Here is a 26,836-nt window from a genome sequence, read left to right as displayed (position 1 = left end):
ATACAACCGCAATATCACCACCCATAAAAATGAACAGAAATTTCTTAATATCATAAAAGATGGAGGTATTGTTCAAATTTCTCTCATTGTCTCCCTTTTTAAAAAAAATTTTTTTTAGAGCAGTTTTAGGTTTACAATAAAATTGAGAGAAATGTATAGAGATTTCCCACATATCCCCTGTTCTCAGACATGCGTAGCCTCCCACATTACCAACACCACTCACCAGAATAGTACTTTATTTTTTAAATAAGGATGAACCTACGTCGACACATCATAATCACCCAAAGTCCATAGTGTTCACTCTTGGTGTTGTGAATTCAGTGGGTTTGGACAAATGTATAATAACATATCCATCGTTATAATAGTATCATACAGAATATTTTCACTGCCCTAAAAATCCTCTGTGCTCCGCCTGTTCATGTCCCCACCACCCACTTGGCAACCACTAATCTTTTATTGTCTCCATAGTTTTGTTTTTTAGAGAATGTCATAGAGTTGGAATCATACAGTATGCAGCCTTCTCAGCTTTGCTTCTTTCACTTAGCTATCTGAAATTAAGAGTCCTCCATGTATTTTCAAGGCTTGAGAGCTCAGTTCTTTTTGACACTGAATAATATGCCATTGTCTGGATGTACCACAGTTTATTTAACCATTCGCCTACTGGAGGACATCTTCGTTGCTTTCAAGTTTGGCAATTATGGATAAAGTTACTGTAAATATTTGTGTGCAGCTTTTTGTGTTGACGTAAGTTTTCAACTCCTTTGAGTAAATACCAAAGCACAAAATTGTTGGCTTTTATGATAAGGGAATGTTTCGTTTTGTAAGAAGCCTCCAAACAGTCTTCCAAAGTAGCTGTGCCATTTTGCATTCCCACCAGCAGTGAATGAGAGCTCCTGTTTCTTCACATCCCTCTCCCACAGAATTTGATGTTGTCAGTGTTCCAAATTTTGGCCATTCTAATAGGTGTGTAGTGGTATTTCGTTGTTTTAATTTGCATTTGCCTGATGACATATGACGTGGAGCATCTTTTCATATGCTTACTTGCCATCTGTATATCTCCTTTGGTGAGGTGTCTGTTAAGGTCTTTGGCCAATTTTTAAATTGGGTTGTTTGTTTTCGTATTAAGTTGTTTCTCGTAATCTGTAGGTTCTCTCTCTCTCTCTTTCCCCTCCATATATTTTTGTTTAAGAAACTGAGTTGCGTGTCTGAAGTTTCTACAATCTAGATTTGTCTGAATGTATCATTTTGGTGTCATATAAGGAGTTCTTCTCTCCCTTATAGTTCCTTTAAATGAGTGGTTAGATTGAGAAACTTGATCAGATTCAAGTTCAATTTTTTGTTTGGCGAGGCTACTTCACAGTCAGTGAGGCAGTCTTCCACCTCACCTCAGGAGGCGCAGTTGCTCTCTTTTTGGAATGTCAACTTCTTGACAATCAGGGGCATTGATTCATTAATAAACCAACGGTTGCAAAACAGTGATATTCTAACTGCATCCATTCTTCTTTTATTAGGTTTTTATGTTCCTTTGAATAAATTTCCCCTCATCAACTATTTTGTTACTTTAAGATGTGACTTTAAGATATAAAGAGGACAGAAAAATGCTTGATTTTTCCTGTACTTATCAGTTTTCAAAATAATGAGTTGGTTCCCTAACACTATCAAGAAGTGACCAAGAAGTTTTTAAAAAATCATGAACTTATGTATGTGAATGTATTTGATATTTTTCATTCCACTGAAGTCACTATACTTATTGACCAAAGTAAGTCTATTGAAGTTCTCTCCTGAATCTTTTTGACATGACCCTACTAGTCTTTAAAAACTTCCCTGCTTTCTGCTAAGACAAGATGTTCCAGGCTTATTTTATATTTCTTAACTCGAACCTGAAATTAGCTATTTCTCCAAGGTGATGGTTCTCACAGTGTGATCTGGGAGCCCCTGGGAGTCCCTGTGATCCTTTCATGGGGTTTGTGAGGTCAAACTTATTTTCATATTAATACTAAGGGCTATTTGCCCTTTTTAACTTTCATTCTCTCACAAATATATACAGAGTTTCCCAAAGGTTACATGATGTGCAATATTATGATTGAATGCAGAAGCAGTTCTAAGAATTCTGCTGTCATTTATTAAGCCAGACATTAGATTTACAAAAATGTAAAACAATGGTACTCTTCTCACTAAGTAATTTTTGTTAATAGATACTTTGTTATTTTTAAATGTTTTAATTTCTAATTCAGTCAACATCAATAGATATAACCCACATAAATAAAAACGCTTTGGGGCCCTCAACAATTTTAAGAATTTAAAGAGATTTGGGGAGCAAAATGTTTTGAGAACTGCTGCTCCAAGGAGTCTTGGTTCCTTTTAATGGAAAATGGTATTTAGAGATCACAATCTAGGAGCTAAAGATGTTCATGGTTACTGGGTTGGCCATAGTTTTTAGGCCATTTCATAGGCATTGTTAAGATACAATTATATATTTATTTAAAGATAAAATACATCATGAGTTAATACTGTTTATTCCTGTCCAAATTTAGGACTACAGAGTTTTTACTTAAACTCATACAATTTACATTTGTATCTCCTTTCTCCCATAACAAAAATCCTGGCATAAATGTTTATTTTCAGTGTCAGATTAACAATACCACCACTACCATCACTACCAACAATATGATCACTTAAAACAGTTTGACTTCTTTCTTTTCTTTACTTTTTTTTTTTAGTTCTTTTTTCTTTGAGGTATATCTCTCCATGGATGTACAGTAATTTGATGGTTTAAAGTTACCTGAAATGGTGTATGTTTTTGAAATTATGCCAACAAGCAGATCACTTAGACCCATGTATTTTTTCTTTTGATTTTTAAAGGCTGCTTTTTATAAATTCAGAGAAGTTTAGGTTCTATCTCTGTCTGTTGTAGCCTACTGCCTTCCTCTCCCTACAAGTAACATTAAAAAAAAAAATCACTAATTTTCCTTTCCGTTATTTTTAAACTTTAAGCAAATATATATATATATATATATATATATATATATATATATATATATATATATATATATATAATTACTAGATATACTATAGTATATGTATATATATACTTATTTAGTATTACTACCACCCTCCCCTTTTTGGATGAAAGGTAGTATACTATACACACTTCTTTCCACAGCTTTTTTCAATTAACAATATATGTATTCAGGAGCTCACTCCAGTTGTATATAGAGCACTTCATTGCATTATTTTACCATAATTTATTCAAGTAGCCATTTACTGAGGAACTTTGGGGGCAATTTACAGTATTTTATTACATATGGTGCTGCAGTGAATAGTCTTTCACACACTTTTACCACGATATCTTTAGGATAGAGTTCTAGAAGTGGGATTGCTGGCTCAAAGTGTGAATGTGTATAATTCTGCTAGATATTGAGACTATTTTTACTTCTGCAGTACAGATGAAGGAACAGACTGAGACAGCTGCTCAAGGTCGCCTAACCAGTCACTGACAAGTCTGGGGTTTAAACTTAGACGTAACGGGTCTCCACAGACTCTGTAGGTCACGGGAAGAGGATTTGCAAGGTGGGAGAAGCAAATGAAGAATTTTGCATTTGGACGTCACATTCATTGAATCACATATTCTCACCCTCCCAACTCCCAGCACACCAGTTCTTCCTTATCAGAACCTCTAGTCCTCTGACCTCTCATACTTTCTCTCATTCATCACTTCCCTCCTCATCCGGTAACTAAGGCGGTACTGCCGCCACTGGTAATCTGGGCCAGTAAACCCGGACGGTGTGTGGAGGGCTTTGCGCATGCCCAGCCACTACGCGCAGATTGGAGCCGCTCGGAGGCAGGACCAGAGTGACGTCATAACGGTGCGCCGCTCCGTGGCGTCCTAGCAAGGTCGCTTTGCAGAGCGGGAGCGCGCGTAAGTGACAAGACCCTGGTTCGGGGGCGCGCCGTATCCTGCTGCCTTGGTATCAGCGGCGACATGTCAGGGTATACGTCCGACGAGAAACTGCGGCTGCAGCAGCTGCGAGAGCTGAGAAGGCGATGGCTGAAGGATCAGGAGCTGAGCCCCCGGGAACCGGTGCTGCCCCCGCGGAGGGTGTGGCCTATGGAGCAATTCTGGAATAAGTTTTTGCAGGACGGGGCCTCCTGGAAGAACGTGGTGAGTGACGGCCCTCCCACACACCCACCCTGACTCCCGCCCCGTCGCGGTCCCCGGCCTGGCTGCTGGGACGCCTGCTCACTGTAGCCACATTAGGGACTGAGTCGCTCTACCCCCGAAAGTTCCGGTAGTTCCCCAAGGGAGAATCAGGTTCTACCGAGACTTAGGTTTAGCTGGGACGCTCTCTGGTCCCAGGAATCATGGGCTGGGAGTCAGGAGTAAGGAGTCCGGAGCTTGTATGGCTTTGGGATGGTCTTGCCCTTTGGCTGTCAAGTGTGATGAGAAGGAGGCGAATCTTCGCCTGGGTTTTACAGGACACTGCAGGCTTGGTTCTCTTTTGACTGTGGAGACCTTCCCTCAGAATGATGGCCAAGGATTCACTAGAGTTAAAATTCAATGATTTTAGTATTTGAAGACACTTGTCTGATTTTTGAGGTTGAGATTATAGAGACCAACTAACACTGCACTCGACTACCAGAAGGCACAATGAGCCTCTAGCTGGTAATACAGCTCTATGTAATGACCGTAAAAGAAGGGGTCCTATTGGTATGCTGAGTGAGTCATATTCAAGAGCCCCCTTTCTTAACTGGTACTACGTACGTTGAACACACGCTTTCATTTAAGAATGCCATTCCTGGACTTTGCAGAAAATCACTCACTCAAGTGCTATCTTTATTTTCAGGGTCTCCTGACATTTTCTTGAGGTCGTTAATTAAATCACATCAATTATGAATGATGAATGCTGTATCTCAGAATTCCTTGCGAGTTTGGCTAATAATAATGGTAATAATATAAGTAACACTTCGGTGCTTACTTTGTGCCTGGCACTTTGCTGAGGGTTTTACATGTGTTATTTAATTTTTTACTTCTATAAGGTAGAAACCATTCCTAATCCTCATTTTAAATATGTGGAAACCGAGACTTGCAAAAATTCAGTGATTTACCTGTGGTCCCAGGGCTAGGAATTGAAGAAGTTCACTTTGAAATCCATGTGTATCTTATTGTGCTACAAAGTCTGGTGCAAATTTTTTTAAGAAAGTGGTATTAGATACTTATTTATGATGGTAAAATTAAACTCTAATTCAACTCTCCTCTCTTCTCACCCTTTGTATCTCTGGCATTACTTAACTGATTTGGCAGCCACTGGTTGAAAGTTGACATCTCACCCGTCAGCCAGTGATGTAAGGAAGTAAATAATCATTTGTTGAAATGTCTTACCTTACTTTGAATTAACTTTTTCTTTCATAATCATATCTATTACAACACTTAGAATCTAGATTGTCTTTTCCCTGACAGGATAGGTTTGTTTCAGTCAAATTGGTTGCCATGGAAAAGTTCCATTTTTAGCTGTCTTTTGCCTTTCTTTTTAAAAATACTGTGTCTGAAGGCACCTCAAAGTGAGCTCGGAACACCCTTATCCCAGTATGTAAAACATTCTTTTTCCAGCATTAGTGCACTCAAGGTTGTCTGCCCTACACCTAGAATGATACAAGTGGTGTTGATTATGGGTATCTGAAATTGATAAATTAGGGAAATGACTTTACCTGAAAATTCTGTAGTTCTGATTACTCTGGTTAAATTGATTAGAATTATTCTTTCATTATTTATGCCATGTTTTATCTTAAACAAACTTATAATAAGGATATTTTTAGAAGTCTTTTTAAAAACATATTTATAAATACAGTACTATAGTTTTGCAGAATGCTGCTTGTCTTAAGCCTCCTTTGCTTTGAACTCTGTAGGTGTCACCTAGCAGGCACTATGTTTAGTAAGAATGTTCGGTGTGTGAGGTTAGCTACAGACTATATGGAAATATATAGCATTTAGAGATTTTACAATAATCGTGATATTGTTATATCACTGATGCTTTTTTTTCTGCCACAAGTGTATAAAAAATAAGATATCTATTTCGTTTATGTTTTTTTCCCCCCAGATCTATAAGACGTACCGACACAGTATCTTTGCTTTTACTCATATACTGATCCCTGTCTGGATTATTCATTATTATCTCAAATATCATGTGAATGTAAGTGTGTTTTAAGTATGTATTTTTCAGAATTTATTTTTAATATTGTACAAAATTATTTCCTATGTGGCTATGCCTTACCCAGCTCTACTTAGTGGACGTAATCTGCCACTTATAACTGATTTTGAATTACTTTGAATCCTTTTAGGTGAAAGGTTTAATGAAACTTAGGTAATGTATGGTTTTTCAAAAAGTTGATCTTTATATTAGTTGTTTACAACTTGAATTGCATTTCCTCATGAAACAATGTTTAAGTGATCAGAAATGTAGTTGACCTAATAATACTGGTGCAAACTCGGGGTCCTGAGTTGGAAGGGAGAAAATAATTTCTGCTCCTTTTTTTTGAGCACCGATCTGGTATAAGATAAAATTCACAATAGATAAAGGTTATCTTTGTCATCATTTCCTTTTCCTTTGCTCTGTCTGGTTTTTCACAACTTACTTTCTTTAGAATTCAGCATGTCCAAAAGCTTGAATTTTTTTCACTGAAAGATCTTGCATTGAACTGAGTCTGTTGCCATATTTTAAAGGCTAGGGATACCCTGGTGTAGGGTGTTAAATCCCAGGCAGGGTGAGGAAGGAGCGCATTTTGGGGAGTGGCATGGAAGGGAGAGTGATGGTAGTTGCCCAGCATGGAGTTTTGTAACCCAAAGAGTGAGGAGGGCATTCTTGTGCCCAGTGAGGAGGGTTAGATCCTGAGTGGGTTGCTGAGGGGGTAAGGGGACAGGGAATTGGTGAGTATACCTGTTTGGAGAGCAGCAGTGTCAGCAACCTGGTGTAGGATATTGGAACCTGAGCAAGGGGAGGAAGTCATCAGGAAGGAGTGTGGTTTGGGGCAATGATGGAGTTGGCAACCCAAAGTAAAGTGTTAGAATCTGAATGAGGTGAGGAGGTTATTTATACTGGAGTGTGATGGTGGAGATGACAGGAGATTGGTTATATACAGGAAGGTTGATCAAATGAGAACATATGTTGATGATACTGGAACCCTGAATTCTCATTGTCAGAAAAGAGAGTTATGCATATGGAATACAGGGAGAAAACCTTGTGGTACTGGAATGGAATTGGAAGTATTGGTGTGACTCATGGTTTTTAGTATGCATTGATAAATATAGAAATAAATATAGCTGTAAATGCAGATATTACCTAGCTCTGTCCATTGATAGGGCCTGTGAGCATTGCTACCCCATGCTATCAATAACTAGCACATCTAGCAGCTGGGCTTATTTTCTAAATATAGTTTTCCACTGAAAGGATCCAGAGCTCCTTGGAGAAATGGCTGATTCCAGGGCTGGGGCAGGGAAAGTACAAGATGAGCTTGTGCCAGAAAGTAAAGAAGTGTGTTCAAAGAATGATGGAGATGAATCAAAAGGACAGAGTCAGCTTGAAAAGACTCCCACTGGAACAAATTTGAGCAGCAGAATAAACGATAGTAATAAATGATAGCCAGCTGTATAAATAAAATGCAAATCCATGAGTCCATACTCATATAAATTAATTAATTAATAAATAGATAGAAGCGAAAGCTTTTTTTTTTGTACAGTAGAGTAAATAAGAAATGGACAAGAAAAGTCACCATTTGAGAATCATCATAGAAATATTTTATTCAACCAGGGAGCATCAAAAGTTGCTAGAATTAATCCCCAAATTACTACCTTCAACATACTTATTTGTTACAAAGGGAAAAAGAGTTACTTTGTAGTGGAGGAAACCTGGCAGACATCATCTTAATCAAGAAATCTAAATTACATTACCAATAATGGGACAGACTGAAATTGTGTGCTGCTTGATAGGATGCAATAAGAAGAAAACAATATGTTTTGCGATGTTCCTGCCAAAAATGTATAAGCTGAATCTAATTGATGGACTTTTCTGCATAATAATTGGCTTGTTACCTTCAAAAATGTCAAGATCATGAAAGTTAAAGAACCATGGAAGATTTGTTCCAGATTGAAGAAGACTAAAGGGACTTGTCAACTAAATGTGAACTTGATTCATGGGCACAATCTGCTTCGTCAAAAAAACAAAGAGGGGGCTTCCCTGGTGGTGCAGTGGTTGAGAATCTGCCTGCCAATGCAGGGGACACGGGTTCGAGCCCTGGTCTGAGAAGATCCCACATGCCGCAGAGCAACTAGGACCCTGCGCCACAACTACTGAGCCTGCGCGTCTGGAGCCTGTGCTCCGCAACAAGAGAGGCCGCGATAGTGAAAGGCCCGCGCACCGCGATGAAGAGTGGCCCCCACTTGCCACAACTAGAGAAAGCCCTCGCACAGAAACGAAGACCCAACACAGCCAAAAATAAATATAATAAATAAATAAATAAAGCAATAAAATTTAAAAAAAAATTGACCAATGATGAATTTTTTAAAAAAACAAAAAACAAAGAGATGGCATTGGCAGTCAGAACTTTAAACAGCCTACACGATGGATGGAGAACTGGTTATATAAGAGGGGAGTTTTTGATAACTCCAAACAGTTATGGAGACAAGTGATAAAATTTGAATGGGTTCTTCAGACTAGATAGAAGGTATTAATAAATCAATGTTAATTTCCTGATCCTGATGGCTGTATTGTGATTATTTTAAGAATATTGTCCTTATTTGTAGGAAGTACATACTAAAGTAATAAACCAGTCAGCAATTCACTATGAAGCGATTCAGTAAAAAAAAGTTTGGGACTGCCTAACAAAGTGTAGCTAATCCAGTTGAGGTTTGCTTTCCTGTAGCCTGATGAAAGGAGAGTGAAACAAATAACTGGGGTTCTCAGAAAATTCACTCGTATGTCACTTGTTCTCTGTTGACTGTGTGGGTTCTTTAAATTTCTGATTGCTGACAACACCTTTGCTTTCTTCACTAAGATTACGTATGTTGATCATCAACTATGGAATGCCTAGTATGTCTTCCTTTATTGCTGTGGAAAGAATATATAAGACGAAATTCCTGACCTCAAGGAGTTTATAATAAAGTTGGAAGATAGGTATGATTTGGGTAAAAGTATGGAGGAGAAAATCTGTTCCACTTAGAAAAACAAGGAGTTAGTAGTTAGCATGGTCTTGTTTACCGAAGATAGGATTGCCTAGAACTGCAAGTCTCTTGGCTTAGTAGGGTGGGACCAATAAATGGAAGGTCCTGAAAGCTAGGCAGAGGAGGTTGAACTTTACATGGTAGGCAGTGGGAAACTTTACATTTTTAAATAGGAGAGTGAGTTGATAAAGTGATATATTTAAACATAAAAAACATTTGATATGTAGGGTGAACTGGAGGGAGGAAAGTATTGACATCAGGCAAATCAGCTGGAGGCTGTTGCAGTTTAGTAGATATTAGTTGATGAGAATCTGGTTAGGGCAGAGATAACAGGAATGAAAAAGTAAAGTGAAGCCAGAAGATACTTTTTCAGGAAGAAATAAATTAAGTCGAGTTTTATTTTTAAGTATTTATAGGACATATTAATGACCCTAAAAAGGAAAATCTTTTTAAACTTAAAAATCATACATCTAAATCAATTATGCATTTTAACTAGAATCCTAAAACTAATGTTTTAGAATCTCTAATAGCCTGATTATCTTAAACATTACAAATACTCTATATCAGAATATATGGATTGTCCCAGTGTTTTCAGAACTTATTAAATTTGACATTCATCTGTTTATACCCTGGGTTAATTTACCTTGTCATATCTGTATTTAACTAAATATTTCTAGGATTGAAAAAACACTTATCTCCTAAGAGAAGAAAATTTAACAAGCTGCAGTTACTGGGTTGACAATTCAAGACATTAATATGGCTGCTTATCTGAGGGATTCATACTTCCAGGTGGTTTTTCCTGAGCCACAGATGGACGTAATTAAAGGTTTTATGTCAGTAGATGTCCCAAAGCCTCTCTTTTACCTTATTCTTTGTCTTGGTTTGGGTAGGCCTGCATCCTCTATGTTGCACCCAGTTTACTTCAGCTAATACCTTTATGCTTAATTGAATTTAACATTCTCTCTGAAGACATTTCAGTATCTTCTTGCCTCTGGCCAGTTTTTAGAGACATTTGAATGTTCTCACATTGTATTCTGAGTTTCTCTCCTGCTTTTGGCTCCAATTTGCCTGAGTCTTACATCATGCCAATAATCTTTTAAATTTTTTGGTGTGGTATCTTGTACAGATGTGTATGCTTAATAAGTACATTTATTTAGCACCTCCTATGTGCAAGGCACTGTTCTTAACACAGGGATATAGCACTGAACAAGGCAGATTGAGTTCCTGTCTTCATGAAATGTTTAGGGAGACTGGTAATAAGTAGATAAGCAAAGAGGTATATAATGTTATAGGAGGTGATAAGTCTATAGAAGAAAAACTGAGGGTAAAAGACTAGAGAATGACAGGGGCTGCTATTTTTATTAAGCTTCTTTGAGGAAGTGCTATTTGAAAAACACAAATGAAATGAGGATCTGGACCAAGCAGGTATTTAGGAGAAGAGCATTTCAGGTAGAGGAATCATTAAGCATAAGGGCTCTGAGGCACAAGCAGGCCTAACTGATTGTATTAATACAAAGGAGCCACTGCAGCTACAGTTCAGAGAGAGAGAGAGAGAGAGGGAGAGAGAGAGAGAGAGAGAGAGAGAGAGAGAGAGAGAGAGAGAGGGAGGGAGGGGGGGGGTGGAAAGAGAGAGAGAGAGAGAGAGGATCAGAGAGGTAGCCAAGGGCCAGATTGTGTTCGTAGAGATCACAGCAAGGACTTTGGTTTTTTTTTTTTTTTGTAAGAATTATGAAACTTTGAGCAGAGGAGTAACAGGAGTGATGCATCTTAAAAGAATCACTCTACTCTCCCTGCAGTGTGGAGAACAGACTGTAGGGAGGGCATGAGCGGAAGCTGGCCGACTAGTAGGTGAAGAAATGATAAAGGCTTGGACAAGGGTAGTAGTACTAGAGGTGGTGAGAAGCAACTAGATTCAGGATAAAATCTCCTCCTGCTGAGGAGTCAGGGTTTTGGGCCTTTGTAACGAGGAGAGCGAAAGTGCCATTTACACAGATAGGGAACAGTTTGGCACTGAGGGACGTTAAGTGTTGGACCTGATTAAGTTTGCAATGCCTGTTTGATCAAGTAGAGATCTTGAGTAAATAATCAGATGTATGAGTCTGGAGCTTAGTGAAAGTTTGGGGCTTAAGTTAAAAATTTGGGATATGAGAAAAAAAAAGGGGAAAAAATTGGTGCCAGCGTTTCTACTGAAAAAAAAATTGGGTTATGATCTATTTTATTTTAGAAGAAACTCTAAAACTATAATTAACAGAGCATTACTTTTATTGCAGACAAAACCATATGCCATTGTTGAAAGGAAGCCCAGAATATTCCCAGTAAGTCTTAAAACATCTCTGGTTTTTCTTTTGTTTATTATATTTCTCTTTCCTTTCCCAAGTGATCATTAGACTAAAATTTTCCTTCTCACTGAAAATTTAAGTGCCTGTTTTGTATATTCTTAAAAAAAAAATAGGAGGAAATAATGTGAGGTAGCAATTACAGTTGAACTTGGGATGTGGGCACATTTCTTTTCACCCTGGCTGTAAAGCTTGTGTGACCTTTGTAGTCCTAAAGTGAATTGAAGGTACCAACAGGTTTTCACTGGTGCCGTTTCACGTAGGGTTAAGGACTTAGGGCACTAGCCTGAGCAGACACCTGAGCATTGTAACAGCAACTAAATTCCTCTGTTATTATTTCCAAACTATCATTTCCTATGGCAGTTTGACCATAACCTCTCCATCTGTGAATTTATAATCTGTTAATGTGTGCTTTAAATTTTATGTTATGAATATGTAGGCTATTATCCTAATTTAAAATAAGTCTTCATCATTAAAAGATTACTTATTAGTCCGTTGGTATTTTACTAGCATTGTTTAGCAGAGTCAAATACATGTTATGTTCTTGTTCCATTTCCTAGTCACAGATAATGAACTACAATCAATCTCTAATTTTAGAAAACAAAACTCGATGTAGATTCTTGCTTCTATCAAATGACATGGTCACAATAATCCATTGACGACTACAACTGAAGGGAATTTTAGGGAGAACTACCAAAATTGGCTAACTCTTCCAGTTGGAATTCTGCTTTAGGAAATAGTAGGGGATTTCTTCTGTATTTCATTGTGTATAATTGATGTGTGTCAGGGCCTAGGTAGGCTCAATTATCTTGTTGGTTTCAACAAGTTAGGTAATTTATTTATTCTTCCATTTATACATTTGTTTATCATTTATTTTGCCGTTACTGTTCAAAGGAAAAGAAGGAGGACTCTCTTTAGAAGACCATATAGTGATTCCATAGCATCTCTCCTACTTCCGTATTTTTTGCCACTGTGGTTCTTTCCTGTTTCTGTACCATTGACGCCTTTGAGAAGCTGCCCCTTTGAAGACCTGAAGAATGCTCATCTGTACATACCTTAGAATAGGATAGACAGTAACAAACAACAAAAGTTTATTTTCTATTGACATCACAGACTAACATAGTTCAGACAATTATAGTGAGGCCATTGGGACTATGAGGCTCCAAGATCATAGGGAAAGAGAGGGCTGGATGTCTCAGGGGATGATTTCAAGGTCTAAGCTTGGAAGTAGCTTACATCACTTCTCTTCATGTCCTGTCGGCCAGAACTCATTCTCATGATCCCACATGTCTTTGTGCTTTTTTATGTTTCTCAGCCTCCCATACCTGGAGTCTCTGCCACAGTGTATCCTTCTAGTCAACAAATAGCTCTTTGCTTCCTTCTTCCCACACACGTAACACAAGTCCCTTTCCTAGGGAGAAACCCCAAGGTCCCATTACATCACTGCAACCTAAGATCTTCAGATGATGTATAGTAATATCCGTCAGGGTTATTCTTGGAGATTCTTCTGTTGGAGATTTGAGGATCAATGGCAAGTGAACTGTATCCCTTGCCTCCCAACCACGCCCATTATTCAACGATGGAATTTGGACAGCATAGCAGTCACTTGGCTCTGAAACCCCAGTGGTCAAACACTGTAAAGACTCCTAACCCCTGTGTGTGGGAAGTTACTTGAACAGGACTGATTTTGCTTCTGGAAGGAACACCTTTGTTCATTGTTCTTCCTGGCCCCTGGCTCAGTCTAGGAGGATTCTTTCTTTTCCATTATCAAGCTAGACCACATCTAAAATGAGTACTGGGAAGTATGCCCTCCTTAGGGTTGTACAGCCTTTAAAGTCTCCCTCCTGCTCACAGAAGGTTGAGTGCCAGAGGTTGTTTTAATCAGAAACAGTCATAGGCTTTTATTGTCTGTATGTTTGGTTTCTTTGACCATCTAGTTCTCACATTTGGCAGGCATGGAAAGAAAAATACTTGGTAGGAGTCTAATCTTTTTGCTTCTAGTCAGTCCCACATGCTAGTATCTGTGGTTTCTATACATAGTTATCAAGTTGTCTCATTTCTTTGTCCTTATTCTCCTGCCTCTCTCAACTCAGTTGAGAGGCAGCTATGTGGAGGCCACCAGAAACACACTCTAGTTCAAGGGCTACCTTTGTTTCAGTCTGATCTTTGCCACGGTGCTGGGTCCCTCTGTTTACTGAGTTTTATTGGGCTTCTGTTTCTCAGAATCTTTTCAGTGTTGTTACTGTTTAGAGATTCAGAAACAATCAATCTGATTTTCTAATATTGCAAGGTCCTGAATTTTTAGATTCTTATTTTTATTTCTCCTTTCAAATCAGTCACTTCTTACCTGAGCTTATGTTTCTTAAAATACATTACTAAGGCAGCCACTAGTAGTTAAACACATACTGTAACGTTTTTTCAGGTACTTTTCCTAGAACCTCAAGTTCATTAGACAGTCTGCTTCTAAGTTATTAGTGCCTTTTGTTTCCATCTTATAGCCTCCAATGCCAGTGTCCTTGTAGCCCCACTGCTAAGCCAGTGCCATGTGGTTCAATTTTTATTACAGCAGCATTAGTACCACTTCAAGTTATTAATTTCTGTGTTAGGGTAATGCTAGCCGTGGTAACAAGTTTTCCCCCAGGTATATAACGGCTTAAACATAATACAAGTTTATACAGTCCTGAGCCGTACCAGGTCAGGGAATGGTAGGTGGTGATGGGGATAATTCTACTCTACTAAGTCAATTCATGGACTATCAGGCTGATGGAACCTGCTGTCTTAAACAGAGAGCTGAAATTAAAGCTAAGTACTTTGCCTAAAATTATACAGCTTGTCAGTGGAGGGTTCCAGGATTCACACTACTTGGTTCTGGCTTTAAAGTCCATGCCCATTCTGCCATACACACTGTATCTAGGTTTGGAAAGACACCCGAACCAGCTGCCCAAGGAAAGTTTGCATTGTGTCTCTAATATCCATTCTGAGCCAAACGGTAAACTGGTGACTGCCTAACACATTCAGTTGCTGGGAGTACATTACCGCCTTATACTGAAGTGAAGATGTTTACCTGCAGCTTTCTAGGGCTTCTGTTTCTTGGGGCCAAGCAAATAAAGATTATCCTTTTATCACTTTGTAAAGACAACTCTCATGTCCTTTCTAGTCATTTTTGAGTGAAACTTCCCCTATTCTTTCCCTTATACCTTAAGATTTTGAATACTGGTTGCTCATCTTTAGACAGCTTCTGTTTTGCCTGTGTCCCTTTTAAAGTGTGAGTGCCAGAAGTGAACTAGATTTTCCAGATGAGGTCTGACCAAATGGAACTATCACCTCTGCAGACAAGATTTTTCACTAATGCATCTTTGTTTTTCTAGGGTGATACAATTCTGGAAACTGGAGAAGTAATCCCACCAATGAAAGAATTTCCTGATCAACATCACTGAAGATTACTTTTAAAATTTCGAAGGTGTTTGAGCCCAAGTTTGTTGCTACCTTACCACACTTACTGAATATATTTTCTGGAAAAGTAACTTTAATAAAGTTTACTCAGATATGTGTTGTCTGTTTCTTCCCAAACTGTACGATTCTCTCTGTACAATTTGAGACTCTTTGACTTATCTAACAATAAGTAAAAACTGGACATGCTAAAAAAATGGTATGGGCAATCACCTACTTTTTCTGGCCATTTTTAATTTGGAAAACAGCATGTAGAAAATTATTTAGTCACATGATAGTTTTTTCTTAAACAGTACTTAATCTACTGTGACGTGAAGGTATACAATGTAATGAAATGTTGCAGTAAACAAAAGAACAGAAGTTCCACACACTTTTAAAGGCAGCTTTCTGAAGCATTTCAAAAGTATTTTAGAAACTCTAGATTAAAAGGCCTAGATGTAGGTTGCTTTGTTATGTGAGAACGTAAAAGACAAATCTCTAAGTATATGAAAAAGTAGCATATTAGTGGTTATTATAAAGGACGGTATACAAAAATGAATTTCAAAGCATTTTAAAGATTTTACATTAAATCGAGACACGTGTCAGATGAGCATGAGGTAAAGAATTGTATATGCATGGAATCAAATCCAGAGGAATTACAAATTTTCATTCATCCCGAAGATTTTGGGTATTTCTTGCTTAGCTGTCGTCGTGCAGCTACAGTTGATGCATAGATGACGTATCCCCAGGAGAGCAATACGACCGCGAGGAGCAACTAAGAAATGCAAGAGGAGGAGTAAAAGCAAAAACATGTGAGTGGCACTTCCTCCTCCCCACCCCCCATCAGGTTGGTGGGAATTTTAGTGACAAACTCGTATAAATGTGGTTCCGGAAGCGAGTACACCAAGCCGCTCTTACGTAAGAAGCGGAAGAGCGTGTCCTCCCGGAAGAGGCGGAGTCGAGGTGAGGGAGTGAAAGGCTTAATTCAGCAATGGATTTTGGAGTTTCTGGGCGCTGAAGAAATAGCGGGCTTTCACCCGTGTGCCTCAGGAGTCGACCCCGTGGAGCCCCTCCAGGCCCGGGACCTACCGCTGAATAAATCCGGTCCAGGGTGCGGCGACTCACTGGCTTCATGGTAAGGAGACGGCGGTGGTCTGCGGGCACGGGCGGAAGCCGCAGGCCCTAGAGTAACCTCCGGGGCGGTGGCTGCCGGGCGGCGGCGGCCATCTTTCAGCCGGGCGCGAGCGCCCGCCCACTCGCCTTCCGGCGCGTTTCCCCTCGGCTGGGCCGGCCTCTTCCGCCCGGAGCTGTGGGCGGTGTCACGTGACCCGGGGCCAAGCCCGCCTTTCGGGAAGGAGGTGAGAGAAACGAGAAAGTACGTTGGAAGTGTTTTTTGCCACTTAAGAGGGATAGGCTTGACTCGTCAGCCGGTCTTCCTTCAGTTCCAGAGCAGTATTAATACGAGATAAGGTACCGTCGTGTGCATTTAAAAGTTTATTTGGAAAAATAATCCACGATTTAAATACTACGCCGACGTCTCGCGCTCAAAGAATTAATGTTTCCTTCCGGATCTGTTCCCACAATGTAGGTAGTTCGTGTATTCATCTTTGATGTAAACAAGAATACCACCCGCTTTTATATAACTGACGAATCGCTGTGGGAATCCCTGTTAATTGAGCTTTTCTTCAAGAAGCAAGTCTTTGAGAACGCAATGGCTTGTTGATGTCAGTGATACTTTTAAGAAGAAATAACGTGGCATGAATTACCCGGCAGAATGTAGCTGCCAATCAACAAGTGTTTATTGAACGTTTCTATGCTTAGGACGGTAGCACGATCAAATATTAAACCGAAGGACAGAGTTTGGCACGCGGAGCCAAGTTCAGCCCTAGAATGTTCGGTACACTCACAGTTGAGGCGAAGAATGGGGCAGAGGGCAGCTTTAGGCTCCAGACGTTATGTCTCTGTAATCTCAGCTGTCGCCTAAACAGTTTTAATGCAGATTTTGGAGAGTGGGGAAGGGTAAAAACGTTATCTGTTTTGGGAAGATTTCAAGGCCCTATTCTCTTAGGTTAAATCCCTGTTTATCCCTATACTGGAGTTGATCTCTCTCTGAAAACTGTAGGCCTCTGATTTGGGTATTCCATTCGAATCCCGGTGTTGTTTCCTAACTCTGCAGCCGGAGGTAGTCCCTTAGCCTCCGGGTAACTCAGTTCCTTTATCTATACACCAGATACAGTTTTAGTAAGTGTTCACAGAGTTTGGTGAGGTTTAAATGAGACTAAGCTAGTTATCGTGTCTTCCGGGTAAATTAGAAGCGAACTTTAAACTAGTGCCCCTGTAATCCCCAGAGATTAGTAGCAACCAGAGTGACGGTACGATAGCGATTTCTGCCTCGGAGGGTCAGGTCGCTCTCATTCCAGGAGCTCTCATTCCAGGAGGGGGTTGGGGGAAGGGCCGGGCTCGGGCCGAGCGCGCTAAGCCCCGCCTTCAGTGCCGGCGTCCCCTACCGCGCATGCGTTACGCAGGCGGGTGCTGTGTTTTGACTTGCTGGGGGTCGCGGAGTGGGTTTCGCTTTCTGCCACCGCCCCCAAGCAGCCATTGGTGATGAGCGCTTTACGTCGCAGGGGTCGCAGCAGCCGCCGGGGTCTCCGCTGTCTCGCGAGGAGGGTGAAGCGCCCCTGCCTACTCCCGCTCCTGAGGGCCGGCGGAGAAGTCGCCGGGTTCGCCTTCGCGGGTCCTGCCGTCACCGACCCAGCTTTCTGGGCCGTCGGGAGCTTGCCACGAGCTCCCCAGCCGGGCCTGCGCCTGTATCCTCCGAGGTGAGTGAGACCGGGAACAATGGGGCGCCGGGGTCGGAAGGGCTGGGCGATCTGAAGCTCCCGCCTGCAGCTAGGCCCAGGGTCGAGGGAGCTGCGGTCCGGGCCTGAGGCGCCGTGGCTGCCCGGCGGGCCGGCGTCCCGGCGGCTCCCGTCGCGCACCTGTGGATCCGTGCCGGTGGGCGGGGGAGGGCTGCTTTCCGAGAAGCGCTCCCGAGGGCGCGAGCCCAGCCGTGTACTGGAAGGAGCTTGGTCTCCGGGGGGAAAAGCCGACACAAAACACAAAACGTTCGAGTCTGAGTCGTGGCATCGCCGCTGTCAGAGATGTGACCTTGGGCGGGCCCCTAATCTGAGTATGTCTGTAAAACGGGAGTAACGGTATTTTAGTTCGTTGTGATTATGTAATGCACGCGGTGTTTATCTTAGATCCTGGCAGTTGGCAGTTCTCAGCCAAAGGAAGTGACTGTCGCCGTGACTGTTGGAGTTTGTACACTGTTTACACCCCGTGAGCCTGTGACTTCTTCATCCATCAAGTCAGCGCAGCTTTCCTCACGGGCTGCTGATTGGTAGACTGGAAGGGGGCAGTACTGAGATGAGGCAAATAGTGATTTGAGAGGAAAAGTGAATAGAATTTTTGGTAGGTAATTTTCAAGATTGTTTAAGATAAATTCAGAAAGAGTTACCGAAGATTTAAGTTAATAGCTGTGAGGGTTGGGCTTTTTAGTTTGTTTTTAGTCAGTGACTTTGAAAGCTACAGAGTCAGCCAAAGCAGTCATGCTTATCTGGAATGAGTGGCTTTAGAGGGGAATGGTTCCCAAGCAATTCTTTTTATTGCTGAAACTGGAATTAAATTTCCTAGGGTCTGGTCAGTATTTAAGTTTTCTAGGGTCTCGTTAGTAGATCCTATAACTTCTGTTTGATTTCTTGGAATTGGTGATTATATTGCAGTTCAGAGACGTACATGATTTCTTTAAGGTCACAAGAGATTGGGCCCAGATTGTTTTTAATACTTGGTATATTTCTAGTTCATCCACTTGTGAACCCTTTTTAGCCACATTGCTTAGATATGTTAAGTACAATATTGATATTAATATGAAAATCATTTAGTTATAGACTGTCATCTTTCTGGGCATTTTATAATCAGTTATGGATGATGGAAATGATCAAAATTAACTTTATTTTCACATAACATAGGAAAACAGTATTAAGTTCTTACTGCCCACCAAGCACTATGCTTCGGGTTTACGTGGAATATATCCCTTCACACAGCCACCTTTTCAGGTGGGTACTGTTACTCAGCCTGTTTTAGAATTGAGAAAAGTAAGATTTTGTGAAATAAAATAACTTCCTCAAGATCACGCCACTAGTAAGTGGTTTTGATTCTCAGCCCTGGCTGTACATTAGAATTAACATCACTCCGTCAATGTAATCAGCTAGTGATTAAATTGTATATACAGTGATAATTTAAGGAATGCCGTAGAAGATACTTTTATAGGAAGTCTGGTTTTATTAAATATTTAATTCTGCAGAGCATTCCTAGTTTGTATCCCTGTGCAGTTTTTTAAATGTCTGGTTTGTGGTCTAATTTAGATTCTAGCCTCCCGACTCTTTATCACCCTCCACCTGTCCACCCCCACCCCCATCCATTTTCCCTAGATATGTATGCTCGTTGATTATCTGAAATTTCCCCCAACATGTGATATGGAGGGTTTTTATCCCTGTTATAGCCAACACATTTGAAGATTTGGGGAAGGGAAGGTTTTGCTTAATCAATTTATTCTAAAGATGGTAAACTTTATTTAGAATTTGGGAGGCAGTTAAGGAAAAGGGTTCAGAACAACTGATTAACTTATCCCCTATGGGGAAATTAATTTGAAGTCCTAATTCCTAGAGTGCTCGGATAGAGAAACTTTTATCACAGGCTTCTTCTAGAACCTGAAGCACTAAATCTATCATCAGGTCCACCTTTGCTACCTGACCCGGAACTCGCCCGCAGACCTACAAATCTTAAATCTGTCTCCTAGCCATCCCTGTTCTATGCCTTAATTTGTATTTTTGAAACAGTTTTGTTGAGATATAATTTATATTTCATCCATAAAGTTCATTTCTTTAAAATATAAAATACAGTGGGGTTTAGTGTATTTATGGAGTATATTTGTGCAACTCTAATTGAACATTTTCATCATCCTAGAAAGAAACCTCATAACCCCCCCCACCCCGCAACCACCAGTCTGCTTTCTATCCATTTGCCTATTCTGTAAATTTCCTATAAAATAGCATACAACATGTGATCTTTTGTGATTGATACTTTTTCATTTAGCATAATGAAAAAACTCAGCCATGTTGTAGCATGTGTCAGTACTTTATTCCTTTTTATTATCAAATATTCCATTGTGTGGAGATTCTATATTCATCAGTTGATGGGCATTTGGGTTATCTCCGCTTTTAAGCTCTTAGGACAAACACTGCTATGACTATTCACTTACAAGTTTTTGTGTGAGCATGTTTTTGTTTCTCTTGCATGGATAGGTGTGGAATTGCTGGGTCATGTGGTAGTTCTATTTCATTTGAATTAGCACATATTTTAATTTTAGTATTTAGTGATGATTTTGAAAGAGTAAATTCTTTATATGATGATTTATATTCATTGCCATTATTTGGTGTTTCCGATGAATGCCATTCTTTGTACCGAAAGATATTCCTGTATAGAAATACAAGACAAGACTAATAATTTGTTCTTTTTTACCTACTATGGATGATGTTACTCGTCATTCTTTAGACTGGTGCTGTCAAATTGGTTAACAGATTTATACAACTAGGGAAGGGAGGACTAAAATTCCATTAAAAAAATTATAATTAGTTGAGATTTTGTTTTATTTGAACTTCAAGTTATTACCAAATAATTTTTTTTAATGAATGCATTCTGGGTTGTAATTTTTATGTGAACTGGAAATGTTTAGTAAACACTAAAATTCTGTATTCCAAAGAAACAAATTAAGATAAAATGTATTAACTTGAATTTCACCAGTCTTTTTAAAATTCTAATTATCCCCTTCTTATATAGAGCAGCAAACTAAAGTCCAGAGTTAATGTGAATTTCTCCAGTTGACGGAGTTAGTTTTAGGTGAAACCTGGTCTTCAATCCAGATCTGATAATCTCTCCAGTGCCCTGTTCACTCTTCACTCCTTCCCCTAATGCACATGCACAGTCTCTTATCCTAATAGTTTTTATTTTTAAGATTTTTTTTTTTTCCTGAGTAGGAGAATTTAAAAATATTAGCAGTAGGGGGAAATGCTGAGAAATTTATGTAATATTAAGGTTTCAGACTTTAAATATATTAGCAAAAATGCAATTAGTATTAATATATTTATAATTCTCTTCTATTTAAGAACAATGGTAATTTTTACATTTCCACTCTAGAAACAGAGGACTGGAAGTATTTGGAACCCCCTGAAGAAACTTGTTCAGCGTTAATTGGTTTCCTACTAAGTTATAGCTCTGAGAAAGCTAAGACGCCCCAGATGAGCAGTTTAATTTGAAGTCTATGGTGAAGTACTTATATTCTACAATAATATTGATAGGTTTTTATCGTGGGCTTTGTTTTTGTTAGACCTAGGTATGGCCAGTGAGTTTCTTGTTTAGAAAATTGCAGTTCTATTATTTGACTAGATAGCAGTTGACTCATGATGGGACTTTCTGTGATGGTGGAGAAAGATCAATAATAGGCCCAGGAAAACATAAAGGAAGAAACTAATATTTAACGTCTATAAAATGATTAGTATAGAAAGCAGCTAAAGAGGGATTTTATAAGATAACAAGGCCAAAATGTAATGCAACTAGATTTCAGCTCTGGAAAATTCATTTTGTAAGTTATGGGTCTATATAAACTGACAGATTTAAAGCAAACAGAACTAATCTTTAAGATTCTAGTGATCCTTGTGAGAAAAGATAAGGAAGGAGGCTGAAAACATGATTTCAAGGTACTTAGTGACTGACTGGATTAAATAAAAAGGCGAAGAAAAGCTTCTTAGGGATGCTGAAAGGAGTCAGTGATGAACTGAATGTAATAGTGTAGTAAGAATAGTGTAGTATAACAGTAGTGTAGTAATAATAACAGCAACTAACATTTACTCAGCAGTTGCTATAAGCCAGACACAGCCCATGAGTGCTTTTATATTTTGTTATTTCATTTAATCTTCACTAACAGATCCTTTTTTGTGTGTGAAAGAATCTTCCACTAAAAACCACAGAATTGGTTCAAATAGGTGAACTTTCCGGTATGCAAATTTTCTCCCTAAAGCTGTTTTTAAAGATACATGCATAATACTTACTACAAACAAAACAATTGAGTAGTCCGTAGTGTTTGGGGCATATGTATGCAAGATATAAAACCATGTGTAGAAATAACTCCACCTGAGTGGAGTTATTCTCATAACCTGAGAATTATGATATTTTTGGTTTTTGTTTTCTAGAGAAGGATGGCGGGGGCGGCGGGGAAGCACATAAACGGACATTTTAAAAAATCGGGAAAAACCATGAGAAAATGTTAGCTGCTAACTCTGAGTGGAGGATACATGGGTACTTGGTATATTTTCTTTTGCACTTTTTTGTATATATCAAATCTTCCTCAAATTATTTTTTAAAAAAGAATAATAGAATATTATATAATATTTGAGAGCTTACTATGGACCAGGCACTTTTTCTAAGGGCTTTTTTTTTTTTTTTAAACATCTTCACAAATCCTGTGAGGCAGGTTCTAGTATCAGTGAGCTACAGATGAAATTGAAGCATAAGGATGGTAACTAGTAACTAATCCATAGTCACACTGGTAATGTGCAGGAGGATTCAAACCCAGGAAATCTGACTTTAGAGCTTGTGCTTTAAGTACTGTATTACTATGCTACACTGCCCCTTTATGTTACAAAGACAATAAACTACTTAACTATTTTTACCAAAGTATGTTTCACAGTCATTTGCATTTTTTTCAGATTTAGTCATTTCTTTTTTATCAGGTTACTGATGTATTTTTTTCCCTTTTACAGATAATGGCATCAGCCGCTAAGGAATTTAAAATGGACAACTTTTCACCTAAAGCTGGCACTAGCAAATTGCAACAGACAGTACCAGCTGATGCATCTCCTGATTCTAAGTGTCCTATATGCTTGGATAGGTTTGATAATGTGTCTTACTTAGATCGCTGTTTACATAAGTTCTGTTTTCGCTGTGTACAGGAGTGGTCAAAAAACAAAGCTGAATGTCCACTATGTAAACAGCCCTTTGATTCTATTTTCCATTCTGTGAGGGCAGAAGACGACTTCAAGGAGTATGTACTAAGGCCTTCGTACAATGGTTCTTTTGTTACCCCTGATGTTCGACGATTCCGCTATCGTACAACTATGACAAGGGAACGAAGTGCTTCTATTTATTCACCTAACAGTACCATGAATAGAAGAACAACAACTCCACCAGATAGTGGAGTAATATTTGAAGGGTTAGGCATTTCAGCAAGAGCTAGAGATGGTGAAATTCCTCCATTTATGAGACAGATGGCAATAAGGAGGCCAGCTACTGCAGATGAAAGATCTTTGCGGAAAATTCAAGAACAGGATATTATTAATTTTAGGAGAACTCTCTATCGTGCTGGTGCTCGAGTTAGAAATATTGAAGATGGTGGCCGCTATAGGGATATTTCAGCTGAATTTTTCCGTAGAAATCCGGCTTGCCTTCACAGATTAGTCCCCTGGTTAAAACGTGAACTCACAGTTCTCTTTGGAGCTCATGGATCATTAGTGAATATTGTCCAGCATATCATCATGAGTAATGTTACTCGCTATGACTTGGAGAGTCAGGCATTTGTGTCTGATTTAAGGCCATTTTTACTTAATCGGACTGAGCATTTTATACACGAATTTATCAGTTTTGCCCGATCTCCATTTAACATGGCAGCCTTTGACCAGCATGCAAATTATGATTGTCCTGCTCCTTCATATGAAGAAGGTAGCCATTCTGATTCTTCGGTCATAACAATATCTCCCGATGAAGCAGAGACCCAAGAGCTGGATGTTAATGTAGCTACTGTTAGTCAGGCACCATGGGATGATGAAACTCCAGGGCCATCTTATTCAAGCTCAGAGCAGGTACATGCTGCCATGTCTTCCCTTTTAAATACTTCCGACAGTTCAGATGAAGAACTTGTAACAGGAAGAGCCACATCTCAGATGCAAGCAGTACAAACCAATGACAACATAAATAACGACAGTGATTCTTCTTCAGATAATTGTGTCATTGTTGGGTTTGTTAAACCACTAGCTGAGAGGACCCCAGAACTTGTTGAACTGTCCTCTGATTCTGAGGAGTTAGGTTCCTACGAGAAAATGGAGACCGTGAAGGCACAAGAACAAGAGCAGTCTTACAGTTCTGGTGATAGTGATGTTAGTAGATGTTCATCTCCACACTCTATCCTTGGAAAGGATGAACAAATAAATAAAGGTCATTGTGATTCTGGTACAAGAATCAAATCAAAGAAGGAAGAGAAACGGTCTGTATCATTGTCCTCTCCCAGAGACCTGAGCTCATCCATCAGAGGAGACAGGGTATATTCCCCATATACCCGCAGACACAGAAGGAGGGGAAGATCCAGAAGTTCAGATTCATGTTCCCAGGGTAGGAGTGGGCATGATCAGAAGAATCGTAGGAAGCATCATGGGAAGAAAAGAATGAAAAGCAAACGATCCAGAAGCAGGGAGAGTAGCAGACCTAGAGGCAGAAGAGACAAAAAGAGATCAAGAACTAGAGATAGCAGTTGGTCAAGAAGAAGCCAAACTCTGTCTCTAAGTAGTGAAAGCACAAGCAGATCAAGATCTCGTAGCAGTGATCGTGGTAAAAGAAGATCACGGAGCAGAAATCGAGATCGTTACTATTTAAGAAATAATTATGGAAGCAGATATAAGTGGGAATATACTTACTATAGTAGAAACAAGGACAGGGATGGCTACGAATCATCTTACAGGAGGAGGACTCTGTCCAGAGCTCACTATTCCAGACAATCTTCAAGTCCAGAATTTAGAATTCAGTCTTTTTCTGAAAGAACAAATGCTAGGAAGAAAAATAATCACGGTGAAAGGAAATATTACTACTATGAAAGGCATAGATCAAGGAGCCTATCTAGTACTAGATCAAAGACTGCATCTACAGGGCCTGACCGGGTGAGAAATGAAAAGCCTGGCGGGAAACGAAAATACAAAACACGGCATTTGGAGGGTTCTAACGATGTGGCCCAACCATCTCGGGAATTTGCTTCTAAAGTAAAGGAAGGTCATTACTCAAAATCTTCATCAAAATTGGGTGGAAGCTACAAAAATGAGAGTGACAGCTTTTCAGATAGCCGATCATCAGACAGAGAGACAAAGCACAAGAGAAGAAAAAGGACCCGGAGCTTAAGTGTAGAGATAGTTTATGAAGGGAAAGCTACCGATACAACTAGGTACCATAAAAAGAAAAAGAAAAAACATAAGAGGAAGCATAAGAAACACCATGGCGATAATGCTTCACGTTCCCCAGTTGTGATTACCATTGACAGTGACAGTGATAAGGATTCTGAAGTAAAGGAGGATACAGAACGTGACCTTAGTGGTCCTCAAGACCCTCTACAAAACGAATTTTTGGTTCCTTCCTTGGAACCATTTGAAACTAAAGATGTAGTTACAATAGAAGATGAATTTGGTGTCCTGGGCAAGGAGTGTGATATTACCACACTTAATAACAACTTGAATAATGCCAACAAAACTGTAGATAATATTTCACCCCAGGCAGCTTCAATTGAACAGACTCTTGATGTAAGAGAAGAGAACACCTTTGCCTCTGATTTGGAGAGCCAGCCCAGTAATGTCTCTTATCAGATTGAGTCATCAAGGCGATTGCCATCTCCACGGATATCATTAATGTCAGTGTCTCTTGGTAGAGACCATGATATGTCTTAAAACTGCCAAAGCGTCTCATTGAGAATTCTGATGGTATAAAAAGGAAAAAAGAAAAAAGAACAATGTCATCTACTGCAGTCTGTTTAAAGATGACACTTGGTGAAAACTTTTTCCCCTTAAAAGTATTTTGTGATTTTTTTTTGTGTGTGTGTTAAAAATTTGTAAAAATCATTATTTGTTCAAAAAATATGTATGTCCCACCCTCAGAGATATGCACTTTTAAGTGAAGAAAATGATATTGCTAGCAGTTTATTTAAAACTTGGGATCCTTTTTAAATAAAAAATATAAATTTTAGAAGTTATTTCATAAAGCCATATGGTATTGACATATTTTTAAAGTAGTCAATGAGTATTTTTGAATTTTTTTTGAGAGTTATTCTGGAAATGTGTTATAAGCTAGGAGAATCCCTTTGGACAGTCTTTATTTTTCTTCTTAAAAATTTGTATGATTCAAAACCATTTCTTCAGGTTAAATTGAGGCATTTTATCTGCACAGTTTATCTTGACTTCTGCCAAAAGAAAACTTTAAATATTTCCTTTATATACTTGTTTATCTGGACTGCCAGTAAAGCAAATGTGTATTCAACAAAAGAAAAAATAAAACAGTAACAGTTTAAAACAATCCAAAAATTTTCCTATGCAGTATTGATTGTTTTTTAAATCAAATTATTTTAGTGGAGCTAAACTCTTGTAAATAGTTAAGGATATCCTTGTGTTATAAATACTGAATTTCACAGTTTTAATGTGAACTACATTTAACCTCACAGTTTTAATGATTATTTAGCTTCTTTAATATGATTATGAAGAGTATCTTAATTTGCTGTCTTCAGCAAAATGCAGTTATGTAGTATGTAGCTTACTAAAAACAAAAAAACCCTTGCCTGACTTCTTTTATATTGGTAGTTCTTTTACACAAAGTGGCTGTGTTTGTTTATGTTTTATTCTGGTTTAGAGATGATAAAAATTGCTGTACATCTATAGCCTGACGTAGGATTGCCAGTGGACTGCAGAACTTGGATGAGATCTAAATTTAGCCGTCACTTTGCCTTGCTCCCAAGTTTATT

At 39.2% G+C, this 26,836-nt stretch overlaps 3 protein-coding genes across 9 annotated transcripts; 2 read left to right on the top strand and 1 right to left on the bottom strand.

The window, feature by feature from the left end:
- Positions 1-3,865: 3,865 nt before the first annotated feature.
- NDUFB6 (NADH:ubiquinone oxidoreductase subunit B6) lies at positions 3,866-15,094 on the top strand. Of its 2 annotated transcripts, XM_068553422.1 has the most exons (4): positions 3,866-4,162; positions 6,096-6,188; positions 11,482-11,526; positions 14,916-15,094. In XM_068553422.1, exons 1-4 carry the CDS (start codon positions 3,983-3,985, stop codon positions 14,982-14,984), a joined length of 387 nt encoding a protein of 128 aa, XP_068409523.1. In that variant the 5' UTR covers positions 3,866-3,982; the 3' UTR covers positions 14,985-15,094. The 2 variants fall into 2 exon arrangements, with proteins under 2 accessions (XP_068409523.1, XP_068409524.1); XM_068553423.1 differs by lacking the exon at positions 6,096-6,188.
- A 437-nt stretch (positions 15,095-15,531) lies between these two features.
- Positions 15,532-16,226, bottom strand: SMIM27 (small integral membrane protein 27). The gene is made up of 2 exons (XM_068552786.1): positions 16,066-16,226; positions 15,532-15,751 (listed from the first exon to the last, which is right to left on the bottom strand). The coding sequence occupies exons 1-2, from the start codon at positions 16,108-16,110 to the stop codon at positions 15,647-15,649; spliced, it is 150 nt and encodes a 49-aa protein (XP_068408887.1). The 5' UTR covers positions 16,111-16,226; the 3' UTR covers positions 15,532-15,646.
- TOPORS (TOP1 binding arginine/serine rich protein, E3 ubiquitin ligase) lies at positions 15,932-26,382 on the top strand. Of its 6 annotated transcripts, XM_068552785.1 has the most exons (4): positions 16,343-16,560; positions 17,601-17,795; positions 18,219-18,429; positions 22,836-26,382. In XM_068552785.1, the coding sequence occupies exon 4, from the start codon at positions 22,839-22,841 to the stop codon at positions 25,770-25,772; it is 2,934 nt and encodes a 977-aa protein (XP_068408886.1). In that variant the 5' UTR covers positions 16,343-16,560; positions 17,601-17,795; positions 18,219-18,429; positions 22,836-22,838; the 3' UTR covers positions 25,773-26,382. The 6 variants fall into 6 exon arrangements, with proteins under 6 accessions (XP_068408881.1, XP_068408882.1, XP_068408886.1 ...); XM_068552780.1 differs by lacking the exons at positions 16,343-16,560; positions 18,219-18,429 and adding an exon at positions 15,932-16,111; XM_068552784.1 differs by lacking the exon at positions 18,219-18,429 and having other exon boundaries at positions 16,343-16,446.
- The last annotated feature ends 454 nt before the right edge of the window (positions 26,383-26,836 follow it).

This window comes from Eschrichtius robustus, chromosome 10 (assembly GCF_028021215.1).
Source record: "Eschrichtius robustus isolate mEscRob2 chromosome 10, mEscRob2.pri, whole genome shotgun sequence".
Lineage (NCBI taxonomy): Eukaryota > Metazoa > Chordata > Mammalia > Artiodactyla > Eschrichtiidae > Eschrichtius > Eschrichtius robustus.
This window is presented reverse-complemented; position numbering and strand designations above follow the sequence as displayed.